This window comes from Cololabis saira, chromosome 1, assembly GCF_033807715.1.
Source record: "Cololabis saira isolate AMF1-May2022 chromosome 1, fColSai1.1, whole genome shotgun sequence".
NCBI lineage: Eukaryota > Metazoa > Chordata > Actinopteri > Beloniformes > Belonidae > Cololabis > Cololabis saira.
The window spans coordinates 40771437-40798788 of record NC_084587.1 but is presented as its reverse complement, the minus strand read 5'-3'; the positions used below and the strand labels follow the sequence as shown (position 1 = coordinate 40798788).

The 27352-nt window shown below is 42.3% G+C and overlaps 3 protein-coding genes across 3 annotated transcripts in view; 1 reads left to right on the top strand and 2 right to left on the bottom strand.

Annotated features, from left to right (window-relative positions):
• LOC133445849 (E3 ubiquitin-protein ligase TRIM21-like) overlaps positions 1-27352 on the bottom strand; it is a 39642-nt gene that overhangs the window by 9068 nt on the left and 3222 nt on the right. The window lies entirely within an intron of this gene.
• mtif2 (mitochondrial translational initiation factor 2) lies at positions 291-14941 on the top strand. The gene is made up of 14 exons (XM_061723255.1): positions 291-431; positions 2587-2741; positions 4128-4251; positions 4324-4495; positions 5693-5853; positions 6832-7008; positions 7100-7239; positions 8346-8470; positions 8548-8752; positions 9912-10164; positions 11073-11213; positions 11868-12032; positions 12341-12481; positions 13831-14941. The coding sequence occupies exons 2-14, from the start codon at positions 2589-2591 to the stop codon at positions 13998-14000; spliced, it is 2127 nt and encodes a 708-aa protein (XP_061579239.1). The 5' UTR covers positions 291-431; positions 2587-2588; the 3' UTR covers positions 14001-14941.
• Positions 14085-20114, bottom strand: sde2 (SDE2 telomere maintenance homolog (S. pombe)). The gene is made up of 8 exons (XM_061723268.1): positions 19973-20114; positions 18582-18684; positions 18387-18498; positions 16438-16607; positions 16212-16353; positions 15946-16101; positions 15060-15456; positions 14085-14474 (listed from the first exon to the last, which is right to left on the bottom strand). The coding sequence occupies exons 1-8, from the start codon at positions 20075-20077 to the stop codon at positions 14271-14273; spliced, it is 1389 nt and encodes a 462-aa protein (XP_061579252.1). The 5' UTR covers positions 20078-20114; the 3' UTR covers positions 14085-14270.

Sequence of the window (27352 nt, the reverse complement as noted above, 5' to 3'; positions counted from 1 at the left end):
CTTATTTCAAGTGAAAATTGACTTGAAACAGGTGAAAATTGTCAAATAAGTTATTTTTCTGGTGTTATTTTTCTGGTGATGACTCTAAATGTTGAAATAGCAGTAAAACCACATTCATTGATGAAATGACATAAGGGATGGAATGATTTGGACCGTTTTTATTTCAGGGGGAGATGCCATCCCCCCTCATCCCCCCTCATCCCCCCTCAACTCCAGTACTGGACATCACCCGTCTCCGTCTCCGCCACCAGGGGGTGCAGTTCTCCCCCCGGCCGGCAGGCGGCGCTGGCGCATGCGCGCCTCGTCTGCTCGGCCAGCGTCATGGCGGCGCCCATGTCCGAGGTCTGTCTCACGGTGAAAGTGCGGGACGAGCCGACAGCTGATCTGGGACAGGTGGACGGACCGGGGACCGGTGGACGGACCTGAGACAGGTGAGGGCGTTTAAAACCAGCAGCACCAGACTCCGCGGAGACGTGTTTCCGTCTCGGTCCTCGAGGGTCCAGTCTTTCACCTGCCGGTTCCGGCTGATCAAGTCCAGTTCCGTGGGCTGAAGGTGTCCTTAATGACAACAGTAATAAAGCTGACTGCCTCCTGCTCTGCTTTCATCAACCTCAACACAGGTTTCTGTGATTGTCCTGAATCCTCTAGTTTCTCTTTCATGCGGCGTCTGTCTCATCAGCTGGTGCCACGTGACTGCTGTCAAAGCTCTACCTGGTACCAGGGGCGTATCCACATATTCTGCAGCCACTGCAGGATCTGCTCAGTAAAGCTTCTCTGCAGAGGTGTCAAAAGTATTCACATTCATTACTCAGGTAGAAGTATAGATACTAGAGTTTAAAAATACTCCTGTAGAAGTTGAAGTATCAACTCAAGTTCTTTACTCAAGTAAAAGTATAAAAGTACTGGTTTCAAAACTACTTAAAATATAAAAGTAAAAGTAATGTAAGGGGAAAAAAGCCATTAAGGACAAAAGCCATTGAAAATAAATGCATCTTAGTATAATACAAATATATTAAAGAACCATATATGTGTACTATTGAGCATTAACATGTGTTTCAGAGAGCAGGAGATATGATGACTAGTTGCCTATAAGTATTGTAATGGTGCAAAAAGTCAAACTTCAGAGGCATGTTATCATTTATCCTAACCTTTATTGGAATGTACATCCAAGTTTAGTTGCAGGAATCTGAGGGAACGGATGTAAGAACAAAACTGGACAAGAACATCTGAAACAACCACAACCAAATTCACTCTATCCGGATGGAGCAATTTAACTGGATAGTTTTTTTTTAAAGGCCGAAATGAAATAGAGTAACAAGGCTGTTTTTAAAATGTAAGGAGTAAAAAGTACAGATAATTGCGTGAAAATGTAAGGAGTAAAAGTAAAAAGTCATCTGAAAAATAATTACTCCAGTGAAGTATAGATAACCAAAATTTCTACTTAAGTAAGGTAACGAAGTATTTGTACTTTGTTACTTGACACCTCTGGTACCAGGGGCGTATCCAGCCAGGGTTGCCACCTTTCAGAAATAGAAATAAGGGACACCCCGATTTCAGCAGCGCAGGTGCCAAACAAAGGGACATCCCCAAAACTTCTAAACTGCATAGAAATGTGTTTATTTTATATGAAAAAACAAAACGCTTTGATTTAAAGTTTAAAGTGCTTTAATAGCATTGAACTTGCATGACTGTACAGACAGACAACCATACTAGCAACCAAATAACCTCCTACGTCCCACATCAGCCCAGATGTAGAATATAGCTACAGGAGAAGAATATGGTGTAAAAGTTAGTTTATTTCAATAATTCAACTTAAAAGGTGAAACTAATATATTACTTAGTCTCATTACAGGCAAAGCAAGATGTGTTAAGCCTTTTTTTGTTATAATTTTGATGATAGAATTGTTTATTGATTTCATAATATATTCAAATTTTTTTAGATTTTTTATTTGGGGTTTTCATAAACTGTGAGCCAAAATTATAACAAATAAAGGCTTGAAATATCTCACTTTGCATGTAGTGGGAAATAATATATTTGTTTCACCTTAAGTTGAATTTACTACGAATGAAGTTTTGCAATATATTTAAATTTTCCGACCTTCACCTGTATATTATGACATAAATAAATAAGAGCATAATATGTGTCTGTATTGGTTCAATACGGAACGCAACTTTTAATTCCCAATTACGGAACAATTCTGTATTTCAAGGGAAGGGATTCTGGATTCTGGAGCCCACTGCAGGATCTGCTTAGCAAAGCTTCTCTGTGATGAAGTTCAAACATTTAAAACGATGTGTGGTGATGCATGAATGTGTTTAAAAAGTGAACGGGCTGAATGTGCATCAAAGTTCAAATCAAATCAAATTTTAACCTGGTAATTACATTAAATCCACATCATCATGTGACAGATTTCAGTCTCGTGGAAGCGGCTGGTCCTTCCTGTCTGCCAGTCCCTGCAGTCTTGATCATGTGTGTGTGTGTGTGTGTGTGTGTGTGTGTGTGTGTGTGTGTGTGTGTGTGTGTGTGTGTGTGTGTGTGTGTGTGTGTGTGTGTGTGTGTGTGTGTGTGTGTGTGTCCACCTGCAGGGATGAATGTGATGTCCTCAGCGATGCGAGGCGCCAGGCGGCTGGTCCACGCCGACACTCTGCTCAGCAGCTTCCTGCGTCCTCCCGTCCTGTGTGGGAGCCCCAACCCCCCCCTCCTCACCTGCACACAGAACAGGCAGTATGTCATCAAACAGGTGAGACTGACACATCAGAGCCTTGTGAAACCAGCAATAGGCCGGTGTTCATGGACACACCTGGGGCAGACGAGGGCCCTGTTACGACCCGGCTCAGTCAGGACTACGGGTCACAGCATAAATAAGAAGATGAGGGGTTTGATTTACAAAACGGTAAAGAGCGAGAAAGTTCGGGCGAGCTGTTGCCTCGCCAGCTGCCGTGCAGGACGGCATCCGCATCCTTTTAAAGGATGGAGCTGATGGGACTGCGATACAAACCACTGGATGTGGCCTTGGACCAGGTCTCGGACCAGGTCTCGGACCAAGTCTCGGGCATAGACTCGAATCAGGTCTCGAACAAGGCTTTTCCCATATGTAAAATTTTGGTTTGTCAGAAACGTTTTGTCAGGATATCAACTTGTTCAGATTCATACAGCCCCTCCACTCCTTTGTTTCAGAAACTTTATATTCTCAACATTTATAACATAAATATTTATCAGACATGTGTTTTTATTTATAAGGTCTTAAAGGAGGAAAGTATTCCTGCTCACCTCAAAGACTATTTTACTACAAACTCTCATGTCCATACTTATGCAACCCGTTGAGCGTTAGATCTGCATCCTCCAAAATGTGTTACAACCAGGGGTAAATATGCAGTACGGTACAGGGGGGTCAAACTATGGAATACATATTCCCATTTAGCAAGAAAAACGCTTCTCTGTACAAGGTTTTAAAGGATGTCTGAAACACCACTTAATTTTTGTTTTGTAAATGGAACTGCTCTGGCATAAGTAATGGATGTGCTGAAAAATGTTATCGTCTTGTGTAATCTCCTTGAAATTATTATTTTTTTGTTCATCTGGTTTGTTATTTAGTCGTTTATTTTTTTGTTTGTTTCTTAATTATTAAATTGTACTGTTTTTCATATATCCGATAATTTTTCTTTTATGTAAATTCTTTGTAATTTTCCTTTAATTTCTATCATCTATAGATTTCTAACTGCTCATTTGTATATCTTGTTTTTATAAGTATGATATTACATTTTATGTTAACTATAAGTGGAGGCACCTGATAAGCTCTTTGAGTTTTCGCCTCTTCCTGCACTTTAATTTGTAAAGTTGGTCATTTTATTTGTGTAATGTTTAACTGTGCAAATAAATAAATAAATAAGGCCTTGGATCAGGTCTTGGACCAGGTCTCTGACAAGATCTCAGAACCGGTATTGGATCAGGTCTTGGAGTTGTTCTAGGACCACGTTTATGACGAGATCTAGGACCAGGTGTCAGACGTGTTCTGGGACCAGGTCTCAGACCGTCGTACTGAGAGCTTTTATTGTGTTCTTGGTTCATTCATGAACATTTGTTGAATCCATGTTCCTGCTCATTAATACATGAAGTTGTTGTGCAGGTCAAAGGTCAGAAGAAAGATCAGAAGAAGCAGAAGTCGAAGTCCAAAGTGGACAAACAGGAAGTGGAGATCAGACAGAGGATGACGGTGGAAGCTCTGGCGGCGGCGATGAACAAAGACTTTGGTAAGAAACCACAAACATTGGTCATCGGTCTGTTCATTAAGGGCCGCTGATAAAGTTTGTCTTTGTTGAAAGATCACGTGCTGGAGGCTTTACTCAACACCTCGGTGGACCTGGACTCCCTGGAACCAGACTCGGTTCTGGAGGAGAAGTGGATCAAGGAGGTGGTGACCCGGTCTGGGATGAAGTTCCGATGGGCCAAACTGAGCGAGACCCGAGAAAAGCCCAACAGAGACGCCCAGCCGAGGTGAGCGAGGGGCTGGAACCGGGGGGGGTCGGTCCACAGGTGGGTCCCCGTCTGGGTCTCTGTCTGGGCACGTCCCCAAACCATTTGCACCCTGGTACTGTTGCTGATCGCTGACTGTCCAATCAGAACACGACGACAGACTCACAGGATTTTTAAAAAATTCAAGGTCTTATTTATTGAAGTTTTCACAACGTAACAAAGGTGTAATACTGAATGCTAATTACAAAGATTTTGAATAGGCATTGGCATGTAATCATAGCATATACCGGTGTACAAAATGTAAAAAAAATAAAATAAAAGAAATAAAAAAATTAAACAGTATGAAAAGAAATAAAATAATAACAAAAACAACCTACAGACCAAACTAATCCCTCCCATGTCACTGCCAGAATACTAATCACAATATGAGATCATTCTAACATTAAAAGCCTGCACTAGGAATATGAAAGTAGCTCACAGGGTCTGGAATGCTTCTAGAAAAGGTCCCCACACTTTCTGGAACTTATTTGATTGCTGAAGCGAGTATCTAATTTTCTCCAGTTTTAAGCAGGACATGATTTCTTCCAGCCATTGTGCACGAGTAGGAGGGAAGGGATCCTTCCACCTGAACAGAATTGCCCGACGAGCCAAAAGGGAGGCAAAAGACAAAGTGTGCCCCTGTGCAGTGGTTAACTTCCTTCCTCCCTCCATGACCCCAAACAGGGCAGTCAGTGGGTTTGGTTCTAATCTGATTTTAAGCACCAGAGAGAGTGTGAAAGACTTCCCTCCAGTACTTGTTTAGACATGGGCAGGACCAGTACATGTGGATGAGAGAGGCTTCCGCAAATTTATATTTTACACAATATGGACTAATATCTGAAACTGATATGATTTGAGCGACCGATCGGACCAGAATTAAATCCACAAAGTTCAAAAAAGCTGGACCGACAAAAGGACTGGTCTCCTTCAGAACCGCAGGTCTGGATCCAGACCCTAGTGGTCAGTAGAGGAACCGCAGGTCTTTATAGACCCGGGCCTAAAAAGTTTCTCCTCATAACCAAAGGCTGATCAGACATGTGGATCAAACACGATTACGACCAGATCAGAACAATTGATTATGCGACACATGGATCACACCAGCCCGACCCAGAACATGTCCAGAGACGTGTCCATGATTGTGTTTGTGGTTTGTGGTGACTGGTGTCATGTGACCCCCAGGCCCCCGGTGGACCCCGCCCTCCTGCTGAGTCGTCCCCCGGTGGTCACCATCATGGGTCACGTGGACCACGGCAAGACCACGCTACTGGACAGCCTGAGGAAGAGCCAGATCGTGTCCACGGAGGCCGGAGGCATCACGCAGCACATCGGAGCCTTTCTGGGTAACGACCGTAGCAGCAGCCGGACACGCCCTCTGTGACGTTGCCATGGTTCCCTGAGGAGGGGCTGCGGCTGAGCGGCCGGCTCAGCGGGCCGACTCACGTCAGCTTTGTTCCAGATGTTGTTTGAGGAAGAGCATCTGTCAGACCCAGGGGTTCTTGGTGTTTCCAGAGCGGTCCGGTGATCCGCCCCGCCGTCATGCTTATGACCACATCCATGAGCTCAGGACCAGCGATCCTGCTCAACGCTTTTATTTTGATAGTTTTGTGTTTATCCGTGTCTCCTTTACATGGTTCATCTTTTCCTACGTGAATGTTGTTCAGCAGTATCTCGGTGGTCTTAAAGGGGTTCATAAATAAAGCTGATTTGGCAGTTTACTTTGAGCCCAAGGAAACTTTTGATACATTCTCAAATAATTGATCGTCATTTATCCCTTCAGTGTTTTTAGTAATCTTAAAGTGGACCTATTATGAAAAACACGTTTTCGCTTGCTTTATCATATATAAAGTGGTCTCCCCTCAGCCTGCCAACTCAGAGAAGGAGGAAAGCAACCAAATTCTGCAGTGTCTGTACAGCCGCCCAGATTCTGCTCCCTTTCGTTACGTAACAACGGGAGCGATTTACATAGTTTGGCCTCCGATGCATGAAACCACGCCCACAACTAACTCCACCGGCCGGAGCTTCCGCCATTTTTTCGTAGCGGTGTATCACGTCATTCAGGCAGCCAATCAGCACAGTGCCTCATTATCATAGCCCTGCCCACTCAGAATCTCTCATAGAGAATGAGGTTAGAGAATGGGATGCTAAAGACATTCCTCAGAGGCTGAATTTCTAATTTATTTAGCAAAAACAATCAAAAGCTTGTTTTTAAGACATTCAAGGCCTGTTTAAAATAGGTATTAGATGCCATAATAGGTCCCCTTTAATTTTCCTCCCCGTTTGTCCCGCTGCCTCTAAACAGTTGCTTGTTTTTCTCCCAGTCCAGCTGCCTACAGGTGAGAAGATCACTTTCCTGGACACACCTGGGCACGCTGCCTTCTCCTCCATGAGAGCCCGTGGAGCCGACGCCACCGACATCGTGGTCCTGGTGGTTGCAGCAGACGACGGCGTCATGAACCAGACCACGGAGTCCATCCAACACGCCAAGAGAGCCAAAGGTAGGAGCTGCGAAGGCACCTGGCAGCCACAGCCGAGGGCTGGAGGACACGGCTCAGCTCTTCTTCTTCTCTGTCTCCGTCTGTGTCTCAGTCCCCATCATCGTGGCGGTGAACAAGTGCGACAAGCCGCAGGCCGACCCTCAGAGGGTCAAGCAGGAGCTGCTGGCCCACGACGTCGTCTGCGAGGAGTTCGGAGGAGATGTCCAGGCCATCCACATCTCAGCTCTGAAGGTGATCCAGCATCATATGGAGGCACATGGTGCCGCCCAGTACTCTAGTTGAGGGGGGATGAGAAATAAAAACGGTCAAAATCATCCCCCCTGTAAAACTGCCATCCCCCCTTTCCATCCCTTATGTCATTTCAGCAATGAATGTGGTTTTACTGCTATTTCAACATTTAGAGTTATCACCAGAAAAATAACTTATTTGACAATTTTCACCTGTTTCAAGTAAATTTTCACTTGAAATAAGTAGAAAAATCTGCCAGTGGGACAAGATTTATCTTCTTATTACAAGCAAAAAAATCTTGTTCCACTGGCAGATTTTTCTACTTATTTCAAGTGAAAATCTACTTGAAACAGGTGAAAATTGTTGTTTTTTCCAGTGCTGAGTCTTGTTTTAAGTGTAATGAGATTGCTTTATTAAAAGGAGACATTTTAACTAGAAATAAGACAAATATTCTTGTTAAGATTTTGAGTTTTTGCAGTGATCCATTTTACTTATCCTGTGAAGGACAGAGTCATATTGATAAGTTCAGAAAACAGTTTTTTATTGTTGTGTTTTGATGTATTTGATGTAAGCCCAGTGGATATTTAAAGCTTACAGAAAGCTGCATTTAACTGCTGCTATGTCATTCCTGCAGTATTTCTGCAGGTGTTTTGGTCACTGCTATTATTTGTAATATATTATATTATTTGTAATCAGCACAAATTATCTTTTATTCCACCATCCCCCCTGATTTTCTTTTACAACTCGAGTACTGGTGCCGCCTCAGTGTGATGTCAGTGTGATGGCAATGATGATTCAATTTTTGAATTGAATTGAATTTTATTTACGGTATATAGCGTCTATTACAACAGAAGTTGTCTCTAGGCGCTTTCTAGAGACCCAGAACATGACCCCCGAGCAATTATTACATAAACAATGGCAGGTAAAAACTCCCATAGTGGGAGAAAAGCCTTAAGCCAAACAGTGACAAGAAAAACTCCCCTTTAGGAGGGAAGAAACCTGGACCAGGACCTGGATCATAAGGGGGGGCCTGAAAAAGAAAACAAAGTAAAAACCAGACAATCGAGGAAAAGGTGACTGAAACAAGAATCTGATGTCACTGTTGCCAGGGCGACAACCTCCTGGCTCTGGCTGAGGCCACGGTGACGTTGGCAGAGGTTTTGGAGCTGAAGGCGGATCCCAGCGGCCTCGTGGAGGGCCTCGTCATCGAGAGCCGCACCGATAAAGGCAAAGGGTGAGTCTTTATCCACGGGGGGGGGGGGGGGGGGTTCTGTTCAACCGGACCCAGTCTAACCAGATGTGTCTCCTCAGGCCTGTGACGACGGCCATCGTCCAGCGGGGGACGCTGAAGCGCGGATGCGTCCTGGTGGCTGGGAAGACTTGGGCTAAAGTCCGCTTCCTGTTTGACGAGAACGGGCTCCAGATGAAGGAGGCGGGGCCCAGCACGGCGGTGGAGGTGGTGGGCTGGAAGGAACTGCCGTCTGCTGGAGAAACCATCCTAGAGGTGGAATCGGAGGTGAGGTCCAGACCAGCACCAGAAACCTGAGCCCAGTCCAGTCCAAACCCTCAGAGCAACTAAACCCATTCAGTTTGAAGCCTCGGCTCATTTTAAACTCCACATCACTGGCCAGTAGAGATGGGCGGTATGGATTAAAAAGTTATCACGATAATTTCTGGCATTTATCCCGATAACGATAAAGAAAATACCAATTCAACTCCACCTTTTTAACTATAAATCTATCACCACATTCTGTCTTTGGAGCCCCCAAATCACTGCTCTAAAAGAATACTAAATGCTACTAAACTACACCAATTAAATTGAATTAATACAAACCAATTAAATGAGTCCACCTGTACTGCAAAACTGGAATGACTCAGATCTGCCATGTTTGTCATTTCACGTCATCAACGGGAATTTATCCTCCTTTCTTTCTTTCTTTCTTTCTTTCTTTCTTTCTTTCTTTCTTTCTTTCTTTCTTTCTTTCTTTCTTTCTTTCTTTCTTTCTTTCTTTCTTTCTTTCTTTCTGGCTCATTTCCTTCCTTCCTTCCTTCCTTCACGCACACCTACGATTTAACGCAGAACCATAAATCAGCTTTACACAAAAACGTCATCAACGGGAATTTATTGTTTATACCGCGAGATGACAAATTCTTACCGTGGGGAATTTTTTTGACGGTTTATCGTGAACGGTAAAATATCACCCATTCCTACTGGCCAGGTTTCCACTCCTGACTGAGTCCAAGACCAGCTGCACCCAGACTAGCCCTGATTCGGTCCCTGGCCACCTGAAACCAGCAGCTAGTGCCCATTCTAAGATCAATCCCCCACTGCTACACCACACCCGTCCTCAGACCAACCAAAACCTCTTCCCACATAAACCAGTGTCCAACTAAGACCTGATCCCACACCAGTACAAATCCTGACTCTATAAGCCCGTCCCCAGACCAGCCCAGACCCAGTTTAACCCACATCCTGATTCCTGTAAGTGTCTGAAATGGAAAATAAAGACGTCACAGTTTCATGGTAAACGTTTATTTTTGCAAGAACTAAACTTCTGTTTAGAACTAAACTTCTGTTTAGAACTAAACTTCTGTTTAGAACTAAACTTCTGTTTAGTTCTAAACTGCTGCTTCCTGTTGGCGACCGCCACAATAAAAGGCTTAAACCCCTGCAGCAACGAGCGAGGGAGGTGATGGAGTGGAGGAGCCATGAAGATGAGCAGCAGAAGCTTCTGGAAGACCAGAGCGCCATCGCGCTGAAGCAGCAGCAGCACCAGGAGGAGTACCAGCGCGAGAGGGAGGGGCTGACTCACCTGAGCTGGAGGCAGAGGAAGGTGGCGCTGTACCGGGCCAACAAGACCCGCTTCGCCCAGAGACCCAGCGAGAGGCTGCAGACTGAGCAGCTGAGCCTGCCGCTCATCATCAAAGGTACGTCCACGATCGGCCCCTGCAGGCCCCGTATGGGCTCAAATTAAAGCCATGAATATTTTGTATCTGTAAATAAACTTTGTACTTGTAGAAATAGTTTGTGCGTGTGTAAAAAATATTTGTACTTGTAGAAATATTTTATGCATCTGTAAAACATTTTTGTAGCTGTGGAATTAATTTGTCTGTGAGCAACATTGGATATACAAAGCTACAAACTTTTTTTTACAAAAGCTACAAACTACGAATTATGGCGAATTATGCACTGTTTTGACGTGCCAATAATAAGAGCCAATCAGCGATCTTTGGCACGGGGTTCAAAGCGTTTCTGGAGAGCCAATCAGCACATTGCATCTCCTACTGACGTCGCCGCCATATTGGATGTGGCAAGACTGGGCTGCAAACTAATAGCCTACAAGTAAATTGACTTATTTTCATAAAGCGCCTTTCTACAAAGAAATTTACGTTTTACGTCTCATTTATTCATTCACACACGCACTAATATACTTGGGTAATTCATGTTATATCAGCTATAGAGAACAAGGTAGTGTCGAAAAACAATATATATCCCCCCTCACAAATATTTTTGGCACACGCACAAAATATTTCTACAAGTACAAATATTTTTTTGCAAGTACAAATATTTTTTGCACATGCACAAAATATTTCTACAAGTACAAATATTTTTTTGCAAGTACAAATATTTTTTGCACATGCACAAAATATTTCCACAAGTACAAAGTTTATTTACAGATACAAAATATTTATGGCTTTAATTTGAGCCCATAGCCCCGCCCCCTGTGACATCACTGTGACATCACTGTGACATCACTGTGACATCACTGTGACATCACTGTGACATCACTGTGACATCACTGTGACATCACTGTGACCCCCCCTCTGATTTCCAGCTGACGTGGACGGCTCGGTGGAGACGCTGCTGAACATCCTGGACGGCTACGACGCGGAGCACCAGTGTCAGCTGGAGGTGGTCCACTTCGGTATTGGGGACATCTCTGAGAATGACATCAGCATGGCAGAAACGTTCGGAGGTACACGAGCCAAATGAGCCAGGCAGCTTCATGTAGAAATGATCTCTCTAGAACAAAACTCAGATATGAAGGAACAGTTGGAGCGGGAGGTGGGCGGAGAGGAGCACAGACCTATAGATCTGCAGGAGCTCAATTCTACCCAGGGGCTCCCAAGGTTCTTGCTTTTAAACCTGCTTCATTGTGTATCACAACTGGACACGTGATGTCATCCACATGTTTCGGAAGACTTTTCAAAAAATTTTCCTCGCACCGGGTTGTTAATAAACAGGTGTAGAAGGTGACTGGGAAACGCCCACCTGCCGTCAGTCATAGTTCATTTATTTAAACTATTTAAGCTTGACTGACTGAGCTAATGCTAACCTAAGATGAAACCAGGACTAGTACAGATAAAGCAGGACTAGATAATCTGCTCAGAAATCAGTACAGCACAAAGTAGGTAAAATGACAGTGATAGTTTAGAGCTTTCAATCAAAACACCAGACCCCTAATTAGATATACGTTTGTGTTTTTCCGGACCCCAGTGGTCGGTGAAGGGGCCGCAGGTCTGGATCTGGACCCTGGTTTTCTTAGTTCTGTTATGGTTTCAACCTAAAAGTTGGAATGTCGTGTCTTGTAGATATCCTGATGAATTTAATCTCCACGTTCTCCTCTCAGGTTCCATCTACGGCTTCAACGTGGCAGTAAATCGCTCCATGGAGCAAGTGGCGGCGAAGAAGGGCGTCCCGCTGCGACTGCACACCATCATCTACAAACTGATCGACCAGCTGAAGGAGGAGCTGAGCAGCAAACTGCCTCCACTCGTCTCTGAGAACATCCTCGGTGAGTCCAGCTCAACGCTGCAATGAACATCGATGTTCAAGTACAAAAATAGGTTTTACTCTTGCAGGTGTTTATTTGGTAAAGCTATTGCTACATTTTTTTAATGTATTAACCTTTTATTCTTTCCATTTGTATCTAAAATTCTGGATAACGTAGTTGCTGCCAGTCATGTGACCATTTGTATAGAAATTATCTGTTGGAAGTGTTTCAGTCAGGATGATTAAATGATAGATGTTTCTGACTTTGACTCGTTTTACGACGACTGAAGTCCCACCTGCTCTCACCTGCCCCCCCTCTCTCTGCTGCAGGTGAGGCCACGGTGCTGGCCACGTTTGACGTCACTGTGGGGAAGAAGAAGGTCCCCGTGGCCGGCTGCCGGGTCCAGAAAGGCCAGCTGGACCGGCGGCTCAAGTTCAGGATGATCCGAGGCCGGGACCCTGTCTGGGAGGGTGAGTGAGACCAGGACTCGGAGAGCAGAGCTCCATTTCATTTACGGAAACCCAAACACACAGTTCTGGGGGGGTTAGCGGTTGAAACATCAGAACCAGGGGCCGGATTCACAAAACATTCTTAAGAAGAAAAATCTTCTTAAGTGTCATTTTTTTCTTAAAGGAGCATGAGGCTCCTTTTAAGAAATGAGACTCTCTAGCGCCACCCTTCACCACGACGGCCGTCGGGGGTACTGCAGCCAACAGTGAAACAGTGAACGTGCATGCAGCGTCATGTGACGTCACATCCACAGGACAGCGCGGGAAATTCGGGACCGAATTGCAGTTCAGTCTTAAGAAGAAAAAAGAGAAGAAGTCATATTTTCCAAAAAAGTTCTTAAGTATTTTATCAACTTAAAGGAGCTTGAGGCAGGATTGAGGCAGGATTTATGAAAAAAATTCGTATACGTTTTAAGTTTTCTACTAATAATGTCAGATGAAGCGTTCCAAACCAAAAGAATGAGCCCTCTAGTGTATCTCTCCGTTGCCTTCAACAGGCTGTGTGCTGCAAAATGTGCTGCAATTCCGGGCCCGAATTTCCCGCGCTGTCCTGTGGATGTGACGTCACATGACGCTACATGTGCGTTCTCCCCGTTCTCCCGTGCCGGCTTCGCTGTTGGCTGCAGTACCCCCGACAGCTGTCGTGGCGAAGGTGGCGGTAATGAGTCTCATTTCTTAAAAGGAGCCTCATGCTCCTTTTAAGAAAAAATGGTATTCTTGAAATAAAAGTTCTCAAATTTGTTCATGACTTTTTTCTTAACTTTAAGACAACCTTGACCTGTCTTAAAATTTCTTGTGTGAAAAGGTAAGCCTCTAATATCACCTTTTTCAACACATTTTAGACAAGTTTAGACTAGGTCATAGTTTGAGGATATACTTTGTAATTAATTACACAAAGAGCCTGTTAACTTTTTGTTAGCACGGTAGTTAAATATTTTTCCCCTAATAGTAATTTTTTTCACACATTAATCTCATCCACCATAACCTTGAAAAGTTCCTGCATCTCTTTTTCTCCTTCTCCATGTTTAGTGAGTGACTGACGGTTAAGACCAAACTACCTGTATATGTTTGTTGGCGGGTGCAATGCAATGACATATTTTAAGAATTTCTTAAGTAGGAAAAATAAGAAATTCGTAAGAAATGACAGTTCTTAAGAAAATATTGAGGAATTGCACTTAAGAACTTTCTTATGAACTTCTTAATTTTAGATCTTAAGACATTTCTTAAGCTCGTTCTTAAGATCATATTGGTGAATCCGGCCCCAGGTGTGTGATAGTGGGAACTGTGTAACGCTGGTTTGTGTCCGCCAGGCTCTCTGTCGGCGCTGCGGCACCACAAAGACGACGTCCAGACCGTGAAGACCGGGATGGAGTGCGGGCTGTCGGCCGACGACGACATGGACTTCAGAACCGGTGATGTCATCGTGTGCTTCGAGGAAGTGGAGGTGCCGCAGGTCACGTCCTGGGACCCTGGCTTCTGACTTCCCATCATGCACTGCTGCTAGACAGACTCGGATTTAAGGACACTGAGAAGATCACGAACTTAACAGAAAACAACCAGGTGGTTTGTTTGAGGGACGTTTTAATAAAAAGGTGACGGGTCAATGGTTTTATTGATCATTTATTGATCACTAACGGGTGCACGCACACTTCTGCTTACAAAACATTTAATGCAAAACTAAAAACAAACTGATCAAAACAAAACGAGCTTTGGTCAACGCTGCCTCTGAAGAGGGCGGCTCTCTGGCTCCTCACTTCCTCCTGCCTTTGGCTGGTTTGGCGAGCAGCGCCGGGTCGATCTGGGCGGCCGTCAGTCCTCTGACGGAGAAGAGTCGCGCTGCGCGCTCCGGCAGAGTTCCTCCACACTTCAACCCCCGCAGCATGAGCTGCTCCTTCAGGGCGTCCAGACCCAGGACCTCCAGCTGCTGGACGGACGTCAGCGAGGTCAGATCCAGCTGCAGAGACAGATGAGCCCATTAAAACCGGACTGCAACGGTACCATGTGATGGTTGAATGTGAACTGCTCAGTCGTGAGTTTATTGATCACCACACGCAACGGTAGAACTATAATCTAGAGGTGCGTCGCTGACGGGGTCCGCTGGAACTTCACACTTGATGTCACACAAAAGCTGACCAAGTTTTACTGGGTTTGCAACGGTAACTAAGGGGCAGGAACCTTAATATCCTTAAAGCCAGCTGATCGGGGCGTTGTATCATTGGTTTAGAAGTGGAGTATCAGACTTTGACTCTACATGAGGCTTCTAGTGAGGTGCAGCTGGAACCACGCCCACCTCATCAATCACAGATGTTTCGACATCTCCGTCCGACACCCCTGTATTTATGTCTAAGCCTGATAAACGATGCTTGAATGGAGCCTAAATACCAAATATTTGTAAACGTTTAAGTGTTTCAAATCTACTGCACGATTTGTCTGACTGAAATATGTTCTATCCTGTACGTCTTTTTCTCTAAATGTGAAGAACTTTCTTGTGAATATTTCTAACTTTATGACAACTGTGTTCTGCAATGTGACAACTGACCTGCTCAGATGAACCACTGGACTCTGGGGGTTTCTGGTCCTTTGAAGGCATGACAGTCGTGTTTGAGACCGGTTCTGGAGGCGTCTGGACCTTTGGAGCTTTGACAGAATTTTCTGAGACCGGTTCTGGAGGCGTCTGGACCTTCGGAGCTCTGACAGGGGTGTCTGAGACCGGTTCTGCTGGTTTCTGGTCCTCTGAAGGCTTGACAGGTGTGTTTGAAACCGGTTCTGGTGATTTCTGGACCTTTGAAGGGATGACAGGCGTTTCTGAGACGGGTTCTGCTGGTTTCTGGTCCTCTGAAGGGCTCTTGGTTGAATGTGAAGAGGTTTCTGGATGCTTCTTGCCGACCGAGGGTCTGACAGCTGGACCAGTGGAGGATGAACTGCAGTCAGAGGAGCTGGAAGAGACGACAGAAAGGAGAATCTGAACACACAAAGAACTGGATTGATGAGGAGTGAGGAGTCCACATTCATGCAGAATTTATGGGAAAAGAACATTTGTGTTTATTATTGCCAGTGGGACGGGTTTGGAGGGAAAGCAACTCTGGCCATGGGACACGAGCACATGGCAAACAGGACCGGATGAATCTGTGATGTCATCGACAGGGTTCTGACATCACCATCTCCTCCCAAACCCGCTTAAAGATGGATGGGTTGGGCAGAGAGAACTGTCCTGGCCAGGTCCCGCTTAACTTGGTTACCACAAGCTGGCTACTAAAGCTTAGCATAGCTCATTTGAGATTTTTTAAAAGTGCTATATAAATAAAATTGATTATTATTATTAACAACTAGCACCCGTCCCTCCGTCCTCGTTCCAGAAGCAATATCTGAACCCGTCCCACCTGGGACACTCAGGTGTGTTCGTTCAGACTACATCACATCTCTACCTGCCGCCCAGTTCTGGCCCCGCCTCCTCTCCCCTTCTCGTCATGGCAACACCAGCTCCTCTGCAGCTGCTCGAAGACGTGGATGGAGACGACAACTCTCCATCTTCATCTTCGTCCTCTGAGCTCAGGAGTTCGTCCAGATCGCCCAACCCTGTCCTGTAACCATGGCAACACAACCAAACCATCAGTGCTCTGAACTGTGTGCCCCCGGTACCGGGCTGGTCGAGGTTCAACGTCTTCAAATCTGAGGAAAGAGCATCACTGACCAGAAACTGCCCATCGCCACACCCTCCTCCTCTTTTTTCTTCTTCTTCTTCTTCAGTGGCTCCTTGCTCTCGCCCGGGTTTGGCCTCTTGGCAGCAGAGACTTCATCTGGCATCACCTGAGCGCTGGAGGACGCTTGCAGACCTGAAACACAAACACTTGAGTCACACACCTGCAGCTGGAGCCGTTGCTGGCATCACCGTGAGCCGCTCCCCAGCCCTGGCTCACCTTTGAGTACCGAGTCCTCCAGCCTCTCGCTCAGGTCGTGACACTGCTTCTGGTACTGTGGGTCGGAGAACTGGTGTTTGGGCTCGGCCAGTTTCCTCTGCAGACGCTCCAGACGCCGCTGCTCCTTCTCCGCCTCGCGCTCCGCCTGCTTCTTCAGCCACTCTGCCATCCTGCTCCACCAAAGAAAGGTCGTGACCAGGGTGGCTCTGTGGCACAAACGTGGTGCTCCACAGTTCATCTACTCAAAGATCATGCAACTACAGTCACACATAAGTTCTGGTTTCATCAAATCTGCATTAAAAACAAAATATATTTTATCTATTCAGCTGTTGCTCCACCAGCGTTCACGGAGCCCTGAAACCGGCTGTCCTTGGTCTGCCACGTCGGTCTGGAAGGATCTTGTGGTGACAGAGTTTCAGCTAAACGCAGATGTTTTTCTGATTTCACCGCTGAAACGACATTTGAAACAGGATGTCCCGCTCTAAATCTTCACCAACAGCACCTGCAGCACGGACCAGCAGGGATCTCTACAGCACCGTTGGAAACCTTCAACTGGTCCAAAATGCTGGACCAGTTCCAACTAGAACTGGGAACAAGAAGCTCCAACATCAATAAAGAAGCTCATGGTTTCATACTTTCCTAGCAGAACTCTCCCAAATAAGGAAGGGATGCAGGGCCTTCCAGGTCCAAGACCTACCAGCCTTGGACCCGGGAGCAGACTCCCTCTCTACAGTGAAAGTTGGGCTGAAGTCCTTCCTTTGTCATAGAGCGTCCCTTAGTTCTGCTGCTGTAGACTGAGGCTGCTGGGAGGACTCCCATGATGCACCAAGGATCTTTACCCCGGCTGTTTCTCAAGATCACAAGTATGGATTTGTGTTCTTGAGAAGCCTTTACTAATAAGTACGGGTCGGGAGAATGTACTTTAGAGGACGTGAGAGCGCATAACTCTCTCGTATTGAACTGCACCCATGACGTCCACAGTTTAACTATAAAAACAAACAGCCTTAACACTTAACTGCCTGGCTGGTCTTCAGCAGGACGGTCCCCCCTTATGATCCAGGTTTAATCCCTCTTAAAGGGGAGATTTTATCTGCTGTTTATGTAATAATTGATCTGGGTCATGTTCTGGTCTCTGGAAACTTGTGTTGTAATAGACGCTTTATAAAAAGGCGTCATCAGGGACAACCCTCACCCCGGACAGCCTGTGAACTGCCGTCAGGTAGACGGTGCAGAACTATTAAAAAAAAAGGACCAACAGGTTCAAAACTGTTTTTATCCAACAATGAAAACACATCTAATCGCAACATGTTTTAACGTGAATCAGTGCAACAACAGAATGTACGGTTGTTTATGACGCGGGTCTGGTGGTTTTTAACTTGTTACATTGAGAAAAATATTCTATTCGGCTCTTGCTCCAGTCTTCACACCCATGTGGTTTAGTAGGTTTCACGCCCGAGCATGCCGGCCACGGTATGCGCTGGTAGAAGGGAAAAGAAAGACTTGAAGGCCGGCGGGAGCATTGGATCACTGAACAGGACTGGGACGAGCGAGCTTACTTAACCTGTTATCTTCGCTATTGAACCTGCATGACAGTGATTATTTATTTGCCATTTACGTGACTTTATAAGCAGTTATCAAACATTTTAATTTGGCAGCTGTAATGCACTTTGGCCTGAATGTCATATTTATTACAGGACTACTCTCACGTGTTCAGTTCTAGGGACTAAAATAGGACGATCACTTTGCCTACGCTGCGTTGCCGTGGTGATTCCTGGTATCGGAGCTGGTTTTCTATCGTCGTAGTAACTCAGAGTTGACTGAACCAACTCTGAACACCTTTGCTGAAACCATACTCCTAATGTCACACCACAACGGTTCCTGTGAGGGGGAGCCTGTGTGGGCGGGTCTGACTCCTCCCGCCTGGTCACCCATGTAGAAGGCGCTCTTACTCTTTCTCGTGGTTGACATCTCGGAGGCGGCGGCCACTCAGGTCCCTGCAGGCTTCGCGGTTCGTCGTCTTCTCGATCTGAGCGCCCAGAGCTCGCAGCATGGAGCCGAAGCCTGGAACACAAGTGAGTCGGGGCTGTCAATCCTCTGCCTGTCACGATGTCTCCAATGGGAGCAGTCTGCTTCCTGGTACTCACCTCCCTTCCCTCCACAGAGGCGAGGCTCCAGGTGATAGATGGCGCCATGCTGCAGGCGCTGGTCCAGCGGCGACAGGCGACCATTCCTGGTCACGTAGAAGTCCTGCCAAAAACGCCATCATTAACCCCTTCATCAACATCTCTGATTCAAGTAGACAGAAGAACAACTCTTCACTGTCCACACGTAGGACGCTGTGTTCGCTCATGAGTCCTAAACTTCAACTGTAAGATTCTGACTTCAATGCAAACGCAGATCAGCTTATAGCGGTGGTTCCCAAACTGGGGGGCGCGCCACCTAGTCCTTATGTTGAAAGTAATGCATATTGTATTGTACAGTAAAAAGGGAAAAAATCTATTCTTACAGGGAGTAAGATATTCTTACATTCTTACAGAGATGGACAGTTTTTTCGCACATATGTTCAATATATTAAATAAATTGCAGTCGCATTTGAATGCAAAAGATGTGTGTGTCTGTGTTGGGTGCAGGGGGGGGGGGGGGGGGGGGCTCGAAAATTCTGTTACGTACAAAAGGGGGGCCTGGCAAAAAAAGTTTGGGAACCACTGGCTTATAGTATTGATTATCCTCCTGCTTCATTACTTATGATGAGCCAGCCACATCAACACGCATCCACACGGGGGGCGAGAGTGAGCGAAAGAGAACAGATTTATTTATTTCTAATTTATAGAACCATCAAAGGAAGGCAGGAATGACCAATTAAATCATGTTTTTAATTTTTTATATGGCATATATGATATTGTGAGAAAGGGACAGGACTAAATAAGCGTTGTGCTTCTTCCTGTTCCCTCTAGAGCACATTGTTTTGCTGTGTGTTTTATTTTGGATGAGACTGTTAAATTGTTTTGCTTTTTTTTATATTTTGATGCTTTTAAATTTGATGGGTTTTGTTGTGTTCGAGACAAAGCCAACAATAAATGTATAAGAAGTTGTAAAATATACGTTTAAAAAAATAAAAACATTAAAATACCCAAAGAAACAAAGATCAAATTAAATATAATAAAACGCATTTAATCAATAATACAAATATGTTTAAACAATTTCTGTGTATTTATTCGCCAGTGTTCATTTTTTAAGAAGGTGAAACCCAGAAAACTGAACACCAAGGAGATAAAATAACCCAAATGTCCACAAAAACAGAATAAAATAACTAGCAACAGTTATGAGTTTGGATGTGATGATTATAATTAATTCGCTACAGAATAAACTAGTAGCGAAATTTAGTTTTTCTTTTCTTTTCCTCATATAAGTGGTGAAAGTGTTGTGTTTTTAGCTCCCGAGCTAACAGGAGCTAAAGGAAAACTTCCGCCTCAGAACCCGGTCCTCTTTTCACTTTTCTGCTTCTTTTCTCGCTCAGTACCGTGAAAACACTCACCTGCTGCGGGACGAACCGCTCCAGAACATCTGAGACCGCGGATCCGGACGGGAACACGCAGAAAGAGGACAAGCTGAGAGTCGGAGCGACGACAGAAACCTCCATCTTGACTTACACGCCTGATGCACTGAGCATGCGCAGCAGGCTCTCTTATTCTGCGCTGCAGGGACGTCTCTACGGCGCCGACTGCTGGCGGGAAGGAGAAACTGTTCAAAACACTAAAAACAAAAACACGACACACGCGTTTTAAAAGGAGACAAACACGAGACTCGCGTAAAGACAAAGACACAAGCAGAAAACATAAACATGAAACGGGTTAATAAATAAAAGAAAGAAAGAAGTACAAACAAAAACAAATATGACCACTTCTTCAGCCTCCTGCTGGATTATTTCCATTGATGGTGAAAGAAAGGCATGAAATCATGAATTCTGTGTATTTTTATTAAAGACCTGTCATCTATCTATCTGTCTAGATTGATAGACTAACCATCCAGAAAATCTCCCATTTGGAACAATAGATATGTATTGTGTAATGGAAAATCTCTTTACTTGGAGCATTGGATGGATAAATATGTATATATACATATATATATATATATATATATATATATATATATATATATATATATATATATATATATATATATATATATATATATATATATATATATATATATATATATATATACATACATGTTTTTTATTTTTTTATATATGTATATAAATAAGTTTAAAAAAAACATCTTTATTAGTAAGTACGTTATGTTATATAATGTTTTATAATAATGTTTTATAATTTTCGTTTTATGGCCGCTTTTAAACTACCTCCGTCATATTTGAACAATATACATGAAGAAGACCAACTTCCGTATTTAGCAGCCTACCCCCTGGCTGATGTTCTGATGTTTGATATTTCATTGATAAGACTTGCTTTTGTATTGTTTGATTGTTTGTTCTGTTAATAAAGAACTGTTGGAAAAAAAAAAAAAGACCAACTTCCGGTATGAACTTCCGGTCTGGAACTCCGGTATGCATTGGTTTTGTTTTTTATTTGAGTAATACTCTTTATATGTTATAATTCAACGTAAAATTGCATAATGTGAAGTTTTGTTATCATTGTACTGTTTACAAATGTTAATTAAAAAAAAAAAAAAAAATTTAAAAAAATAATATATTAACGAAGTGACCAACTTCCGGTATGGACTTCCGGTATAGATGGAAGTATGGCAGCGCCCTTGTCGGCCATCTTGCCTGCAGCCAGGTACTCTTGTTTTTTAGAGGGACTTCGTCATAAATTAGTAGTCCAACATACTTACTGACAAAATAAAAAAATACTTTATAACCTGTGAATAACTGAATGCCCATTCCTTATATTTTGCAGATCAGCCCTGCACAATTTTACAGTTCTCAGGAAAAATACTAGAAATGTTCTATACATTTTCTTCGCATTGCATTATTTCCTAGTGCTGTAATTCTATTCAATTGTATTATTATTTTATAAAGCTTCCTCATTGCGAATTACACATTTTTATGATCACTATTATTTCTCTGTCTGTTGTTGATATTGTCAGTAATTTTAGAATTACCAAAACCCAAGACGAATCCCCTGTATGTGAAAACATTCTAATTTTGATTCTTATTGATCATAGAATTCTACATTTACATTTGTATCATAACAATTCTGTCTCTTGTTTTATCAGGAATCTGCTGTTCGTGAGAACACCTCTACCTCTGCATCATCAGAGTTTGAACCCCCACAAAGACAGAACCGACACGCAGCATATATATCATATATATGTGCATATATATACATATCGCCAGTTTGTGCTCTGGCAGCATGATGTTTGGAAAATAAGAGACACCTTTCCAGACCCAATGGGACAGTACAGTGGTTTCAGGGCTCCCCGTCTTCTCTAGAATGGAACCTTTATGAGGATTACTGCAAATATTTTGATATTGTTTTTTTTTTGTTCCATTTTTTCCTGTACAGTTGTTTTTGTGTGTTTAAAATAAAGACATTTGTCCAAAACAAGACAGACTTTTATTTACACACCTTTCAGAAAATAGAACATTCTTGAACTTTGTCATTTGCATAGTGACAGCAGTTATCCCATACATACTTATTATAAACAATAAGTAATCTGTATCACAGTAGCAGTAATGAACAACTGTATGACAGGATAAATTACTGTGAATAAAGTAAACAAGTGTAAATAGAGTAGTAGAAAAATAAACTAAAAATAATGAACTGATAATAAAAACTGAACTATGAAACAGTGTAAGAAGTTACTGTAAATAAATACAATGACTATAGTAGCAGTAGCATCTTGTGTCCATCCATGTTTCGTGCTGGGAGAGTCCGCGTGCGATTCACTGCTGGAGTGTAGGAGAACCTTCCCTGATGATTCACTGCTGGAGTGTAGGAGAACCTTCCCTGATGATTCACTGCTGGAGTGTAGGAGAACCTTCCCTGCATGAGAATGTTGATTCTGGAAGTTTTCCAGATCTGATGTAGTCCTGCAGAGTGTGAGAATAAAGATACAAAAACATTATGTCTTTCTGATAATTACTGACCTATAAATCATTCAACATATTTTGTTGATCACAAGTTTGAATTTTTTTCTTTGTTGAAGTCACTGTAATTATGCAGAAAGTAAAAGCAAGTAATGTATAGCTATAGAAAAATTTGAGAAATGTATATATTTATACACTCACAAGATAAAACGACACATTATAAACACCATAAGGTTTCTTTTACTACTCTTGTTATTATTTTAATATAATTCCAACAAAGTAGATTTATTTTATATGCTTATATGGTGTTTATATTGTATTTTTTTCATCTGGAAGTGTATACTTTGCCTATATATTTCATTTTTCTGGCTATATTTTACTATATCTACAAATGTGTTGCTTTTACCATCAGTGTATAAGTATCTGTATATACAGACCTGAAGAGTCAAAAGGTTTACATAGATATTGACATTTGATACAGTAGAAACACTTACACCAGCTGTAGTAGTTTCAGGATAATTGTTTTTGTAAAACACACTGACATAGGTGTTGACAAAAGTGCATACCTGAAGGTGATGAACGTCTTTACATCCTTCAACCATCTCGTCCAAGACGACGGCTGCAAGGGCTTGTAGCGAGTGAACGCCGGGCCAATGTTTATTCTCCACCGGGCATTTAGCTTGTTACTCTCCCGCTTTCTTTTTTTCGCCTCCTCCGCTCCGTTAAAACTTTTATTTTCTTCGTTTTTTTCGCTGCTTCGGCCATGATACCAGCTCCTCGTTTAGCTCAACACCAGCTTCTGCTGAGCTCAGCCTCTGCGCTCCAAGCCCCGCCCATTTTTGTCTCGACTACGAATCGGGAAGGAGAGGGAAGTGACGTATGTGCCGTAAAGCAATCAAAGTCGTAAAATTTGTAGTTTTTTAGTGTGGCAGGGTTCCTACCATGCTCCTCAAAGTTACATAGTGCCAGTGAAAGCGATACAGACCCCCTCAGATCATGACAGAGGTGTCATTAAACCTGTTGGAAGTTGATGTACCATCACAATGACTCTGGAAATATGATATTAAGGTGGAAAAGTTACGTAGTGTCGCTTTAAGCAGTACATGCACATGTTGTTGTCAATTATGAGACTGTTACATTACCTTCAAAACAACCTGATCTCACAAAAATCCGTGAAATGCCCACGACCTCTTACCACTATTTTCCGTGGTACTAACACGGAAAGTGGTATAATTCCGTGTGAGCACCACGGATATAGTACTATGCAAAGTCAATGGGATCCGTGGTCGTGATATATACACGGATTATGACATTATTATTATTTATATATTATTCTTTGTTATAGTGGCTAAATTATGCATTTTTGTCGCGCAAGGTACTGTTTGTTACTGTCAGTTTGTAAAAACACGTTTTTAACGCTGTTTTAGCAGTGTTTTATTGAGGTTTTTAATGGGAACACCACGGATATTGTACCATGCAAAGTCAATGGGATGCGTGGTCGTGATATATACACGGATTATGACATTATTATTATTTATATATTATTCTTTGTTATAGTGGCTAAATTATTAGTTTTTGTCGCACAAGGTACTGTTTGTTACTGTCAGTTTTTAAAAACACGTTTTTAACGCTGTTTTAGCAGTGTTTTATTGAGGTTTTAATGGGAGCACCGCGGATATAGTACTATGCAAAGGCAATGGGTTTCGTGGTCGTGATATATACAGGATTATGACATTATTATTATTTATATATTATTCTTTGTTATAGTGGCTAAATTGTGCGTTTTTGTCGCGCAAGGTACTGTTTTTTACTGTCAGTTTGTAAAAGCACGTTTTTAACGCTGTTTTAAGAAGAAACAGGCGATATTTAAAGTTTCTCCCATTTCGTCAACCACAGGGGATTCCCTGGGCGTCCCCTCTACTTCATTGAGTGACGAGGGGGGATTCTGATCACGTGACAGATGCCCCCGAATTAATCTTTTTTTAATTTTTATGGCTAATAATTCAAGTCTGAATACTAGTGCTCCAACGTCATCTGTTTTGAATGGATATTTTTGGTTGCCCGAGCATAATAATTATACTACTACTACTACTACAACTAATAATAATAATAATGATAATAGAAATAATAATAATGATAATAATAATAATAATAATAATGATAATAATGATAATAGTAAGAAGGAGAAGAAGAAGAAGAAGAAGAAGAAGAAGAAGAAGAAGAAGAAGAAGAAGAAGAAGAAGATGATGATGATGATGATGATGATGATGATGATGATGATGATGATGATGATGATGATGATGATGATGATGATGATGCCATCTTAACCCTAAACCGGAAGGAGGTTACCAGAACTTTTTTAACTTTTTTTTTTTTTTTTTTTTTTTAATTTTTTAAGATATGTTTGCATAACTTAAACACACAGAAATGTATTAGCACTATGATATATTATAAATTTGATCATCCAGGATCATCCTGTCAGACTGGGGAAGGGGTTAAAACTGTCTATAAATAGCCATGTTAAGTTAATGGGAAATTTTCAAAAGGTGAAACAATCAGTATTTAAAGGGGAAAATAAACTCAGAACTGGTCCAAATTTAATAGTATGACTGTGTATAATACTATCATCAATATCTTAAAGAAATCTGGCCACAAAATACTCGTTAAAAGATTTTGACTGATTGTTTCCAGCTTGGCAAGAAGAAACAGGCGATATTTAAAGTTTCTCCCATTTCGTCAACCACAGGGGATTCCCATGGATGTATTATATAACGGGGATTCCCTGGGCGTCCCCTCTACGTCATAGAGTGACGAGGGGGGATCTTGATCACGTGACAGATGCCCCCGAATTAATTTGTATGGCTAATAATTCAGTCTGAATACTAGTGCTCCAATGTCATCTGTTTTGAATGGATATTTTTGGTTGCCCGAGCATAATAATTATACTACTACTACTACAACTAATAATAATAATAATGATAATAGTAATAATAATAATGATAATAATAATAATAATAATAATAATAATAATAATAATAATAATAATAATAATAATAATAATAATAATAATAATAATGATAATAATGATAATAGTAAGAAGAAGAAGAAGAAGAAGAAGATGATGATGATGATGATGATGATGATGATGATGATGATGATGATGATGATGATGATGATGATGATGATGATGATGATGATGCCATCTTAACCCTAAACCGGAAGGAGGTTACCAGAACTTTTTTTTTTTTTAAGATATGTTTGCATAGCACTAATAAATACATATTGATTTAATGGACCCCAGGAAGACTAGTTGGCGTTTTGCGTCCGCTAATGGGGATCCAAAATAAAAAACAAAACAAAACTTAAACACACAGAAATTTATTAGCACTATGATATATTATAAATTTGATCATCCATTTTAACTGTCAGTTTGTAAAAACACGTTTTTAACGCTGCTTTAGCAGTGTTTTATTGAGGTTTTAATGGGAGCACCACGGACTGTGAAGTCTGAAAGATCTGTTTTTACGTTACGCCACTGAACGCAACTCTTTCCGTCGGCGAAATAGAGCAGCAGGACAAAACGTTAATACTGCGGGTATACTGAACTAAATGCTCTTGTTTGGAAGTCACACCATATTAAAACAAATTATAAACCACATTAACACTTCATAGAAACAAAATAGATCGAGGGATGAGGTATGAAAGATCTGTTTTGAAACGTTGCTTAATACGTTACGGCAGTGAACACAACCCTTCCTGTCGGCGAGATAGGCAGCAGGACAAAACGTTAAAATAGCACTAATAAATACATATTGATCTTTTCCATCACATACATCTACTCACAATATAAATATACATTTTATGGTCACACTTTGTCTGTTGAAAAATGAGCGGATATATGATTTCTGAACCCTAATGTCAACATCTTAACCCAAAACCGGAAGGAGGTTACAGAACTACAATTTGTGCCAAGTTACAATACACAGCATTGTGCTACGTCATAGCTTTTGTAGTTCCAATGAATTAGCGCTTATAAAACTGTGATCACGAACTTTGGAAGCTTATTATATGTTTTTAAGGTTGGGGAGCATGCCTGTCTGGTCTGATTTTGACTTTTGTATTGGTAAGAGGGTGAAATCATGTTTTTTATAGGTTTTGACCCTATTCAGTGGCGCCCCCTATTGGACTACTGTCGGGCATGATAGTAGAGGTGCAGAGCTTTCCAAAACTGTTCACCTCATGTCTCTAGCATATTTTTTTGTTGAACTACAGGCCTTGGAAATAGTGTCACAGGTACAAGGTTCAAAGGGCACACCTGGGGAGCAGGAATTGCCCACAAATCTCATATTGACATATGTTGCTCCTGAGGTCAAGACTTTTCCAACGATGTCTTCACTGTTGTCCTACGACAAAGTTTGATTTTCTTGTTGGTACACATCATGGATGTTTGACATCAGAGACGTCTTTAAGGGCCAAGCTGGAAACAATCAGTCAAAATCTTTTAACGAGTATTTTGTGGCCAGATTTCTTTAAGATATTGATGATAGTATTATACACAGTCATACTATTCAATTTGGACCAGTTCTGAGTTTATTTTCCCCTTTAAATACTGATTGTTTCACCTTTGGAAAATTTCCCATTAACTTAACATGGCTATTTATAGACAGTTTTAACCCCTTCCCCAGTCTGACAGGATGATCCTGGATGATCAAATTTATAATATATCATAGTGCTAATACATTTCTGTGTGTTTAAGTTATGCAAACATATCTTAAAAAATAAAAAAAAACAAAAAAAAAAAAAGTTAAAAAAGTTCTGGTAACCTCCTTCCGGTTTAGGGTTAAGATGGCATGATCATCATCATCA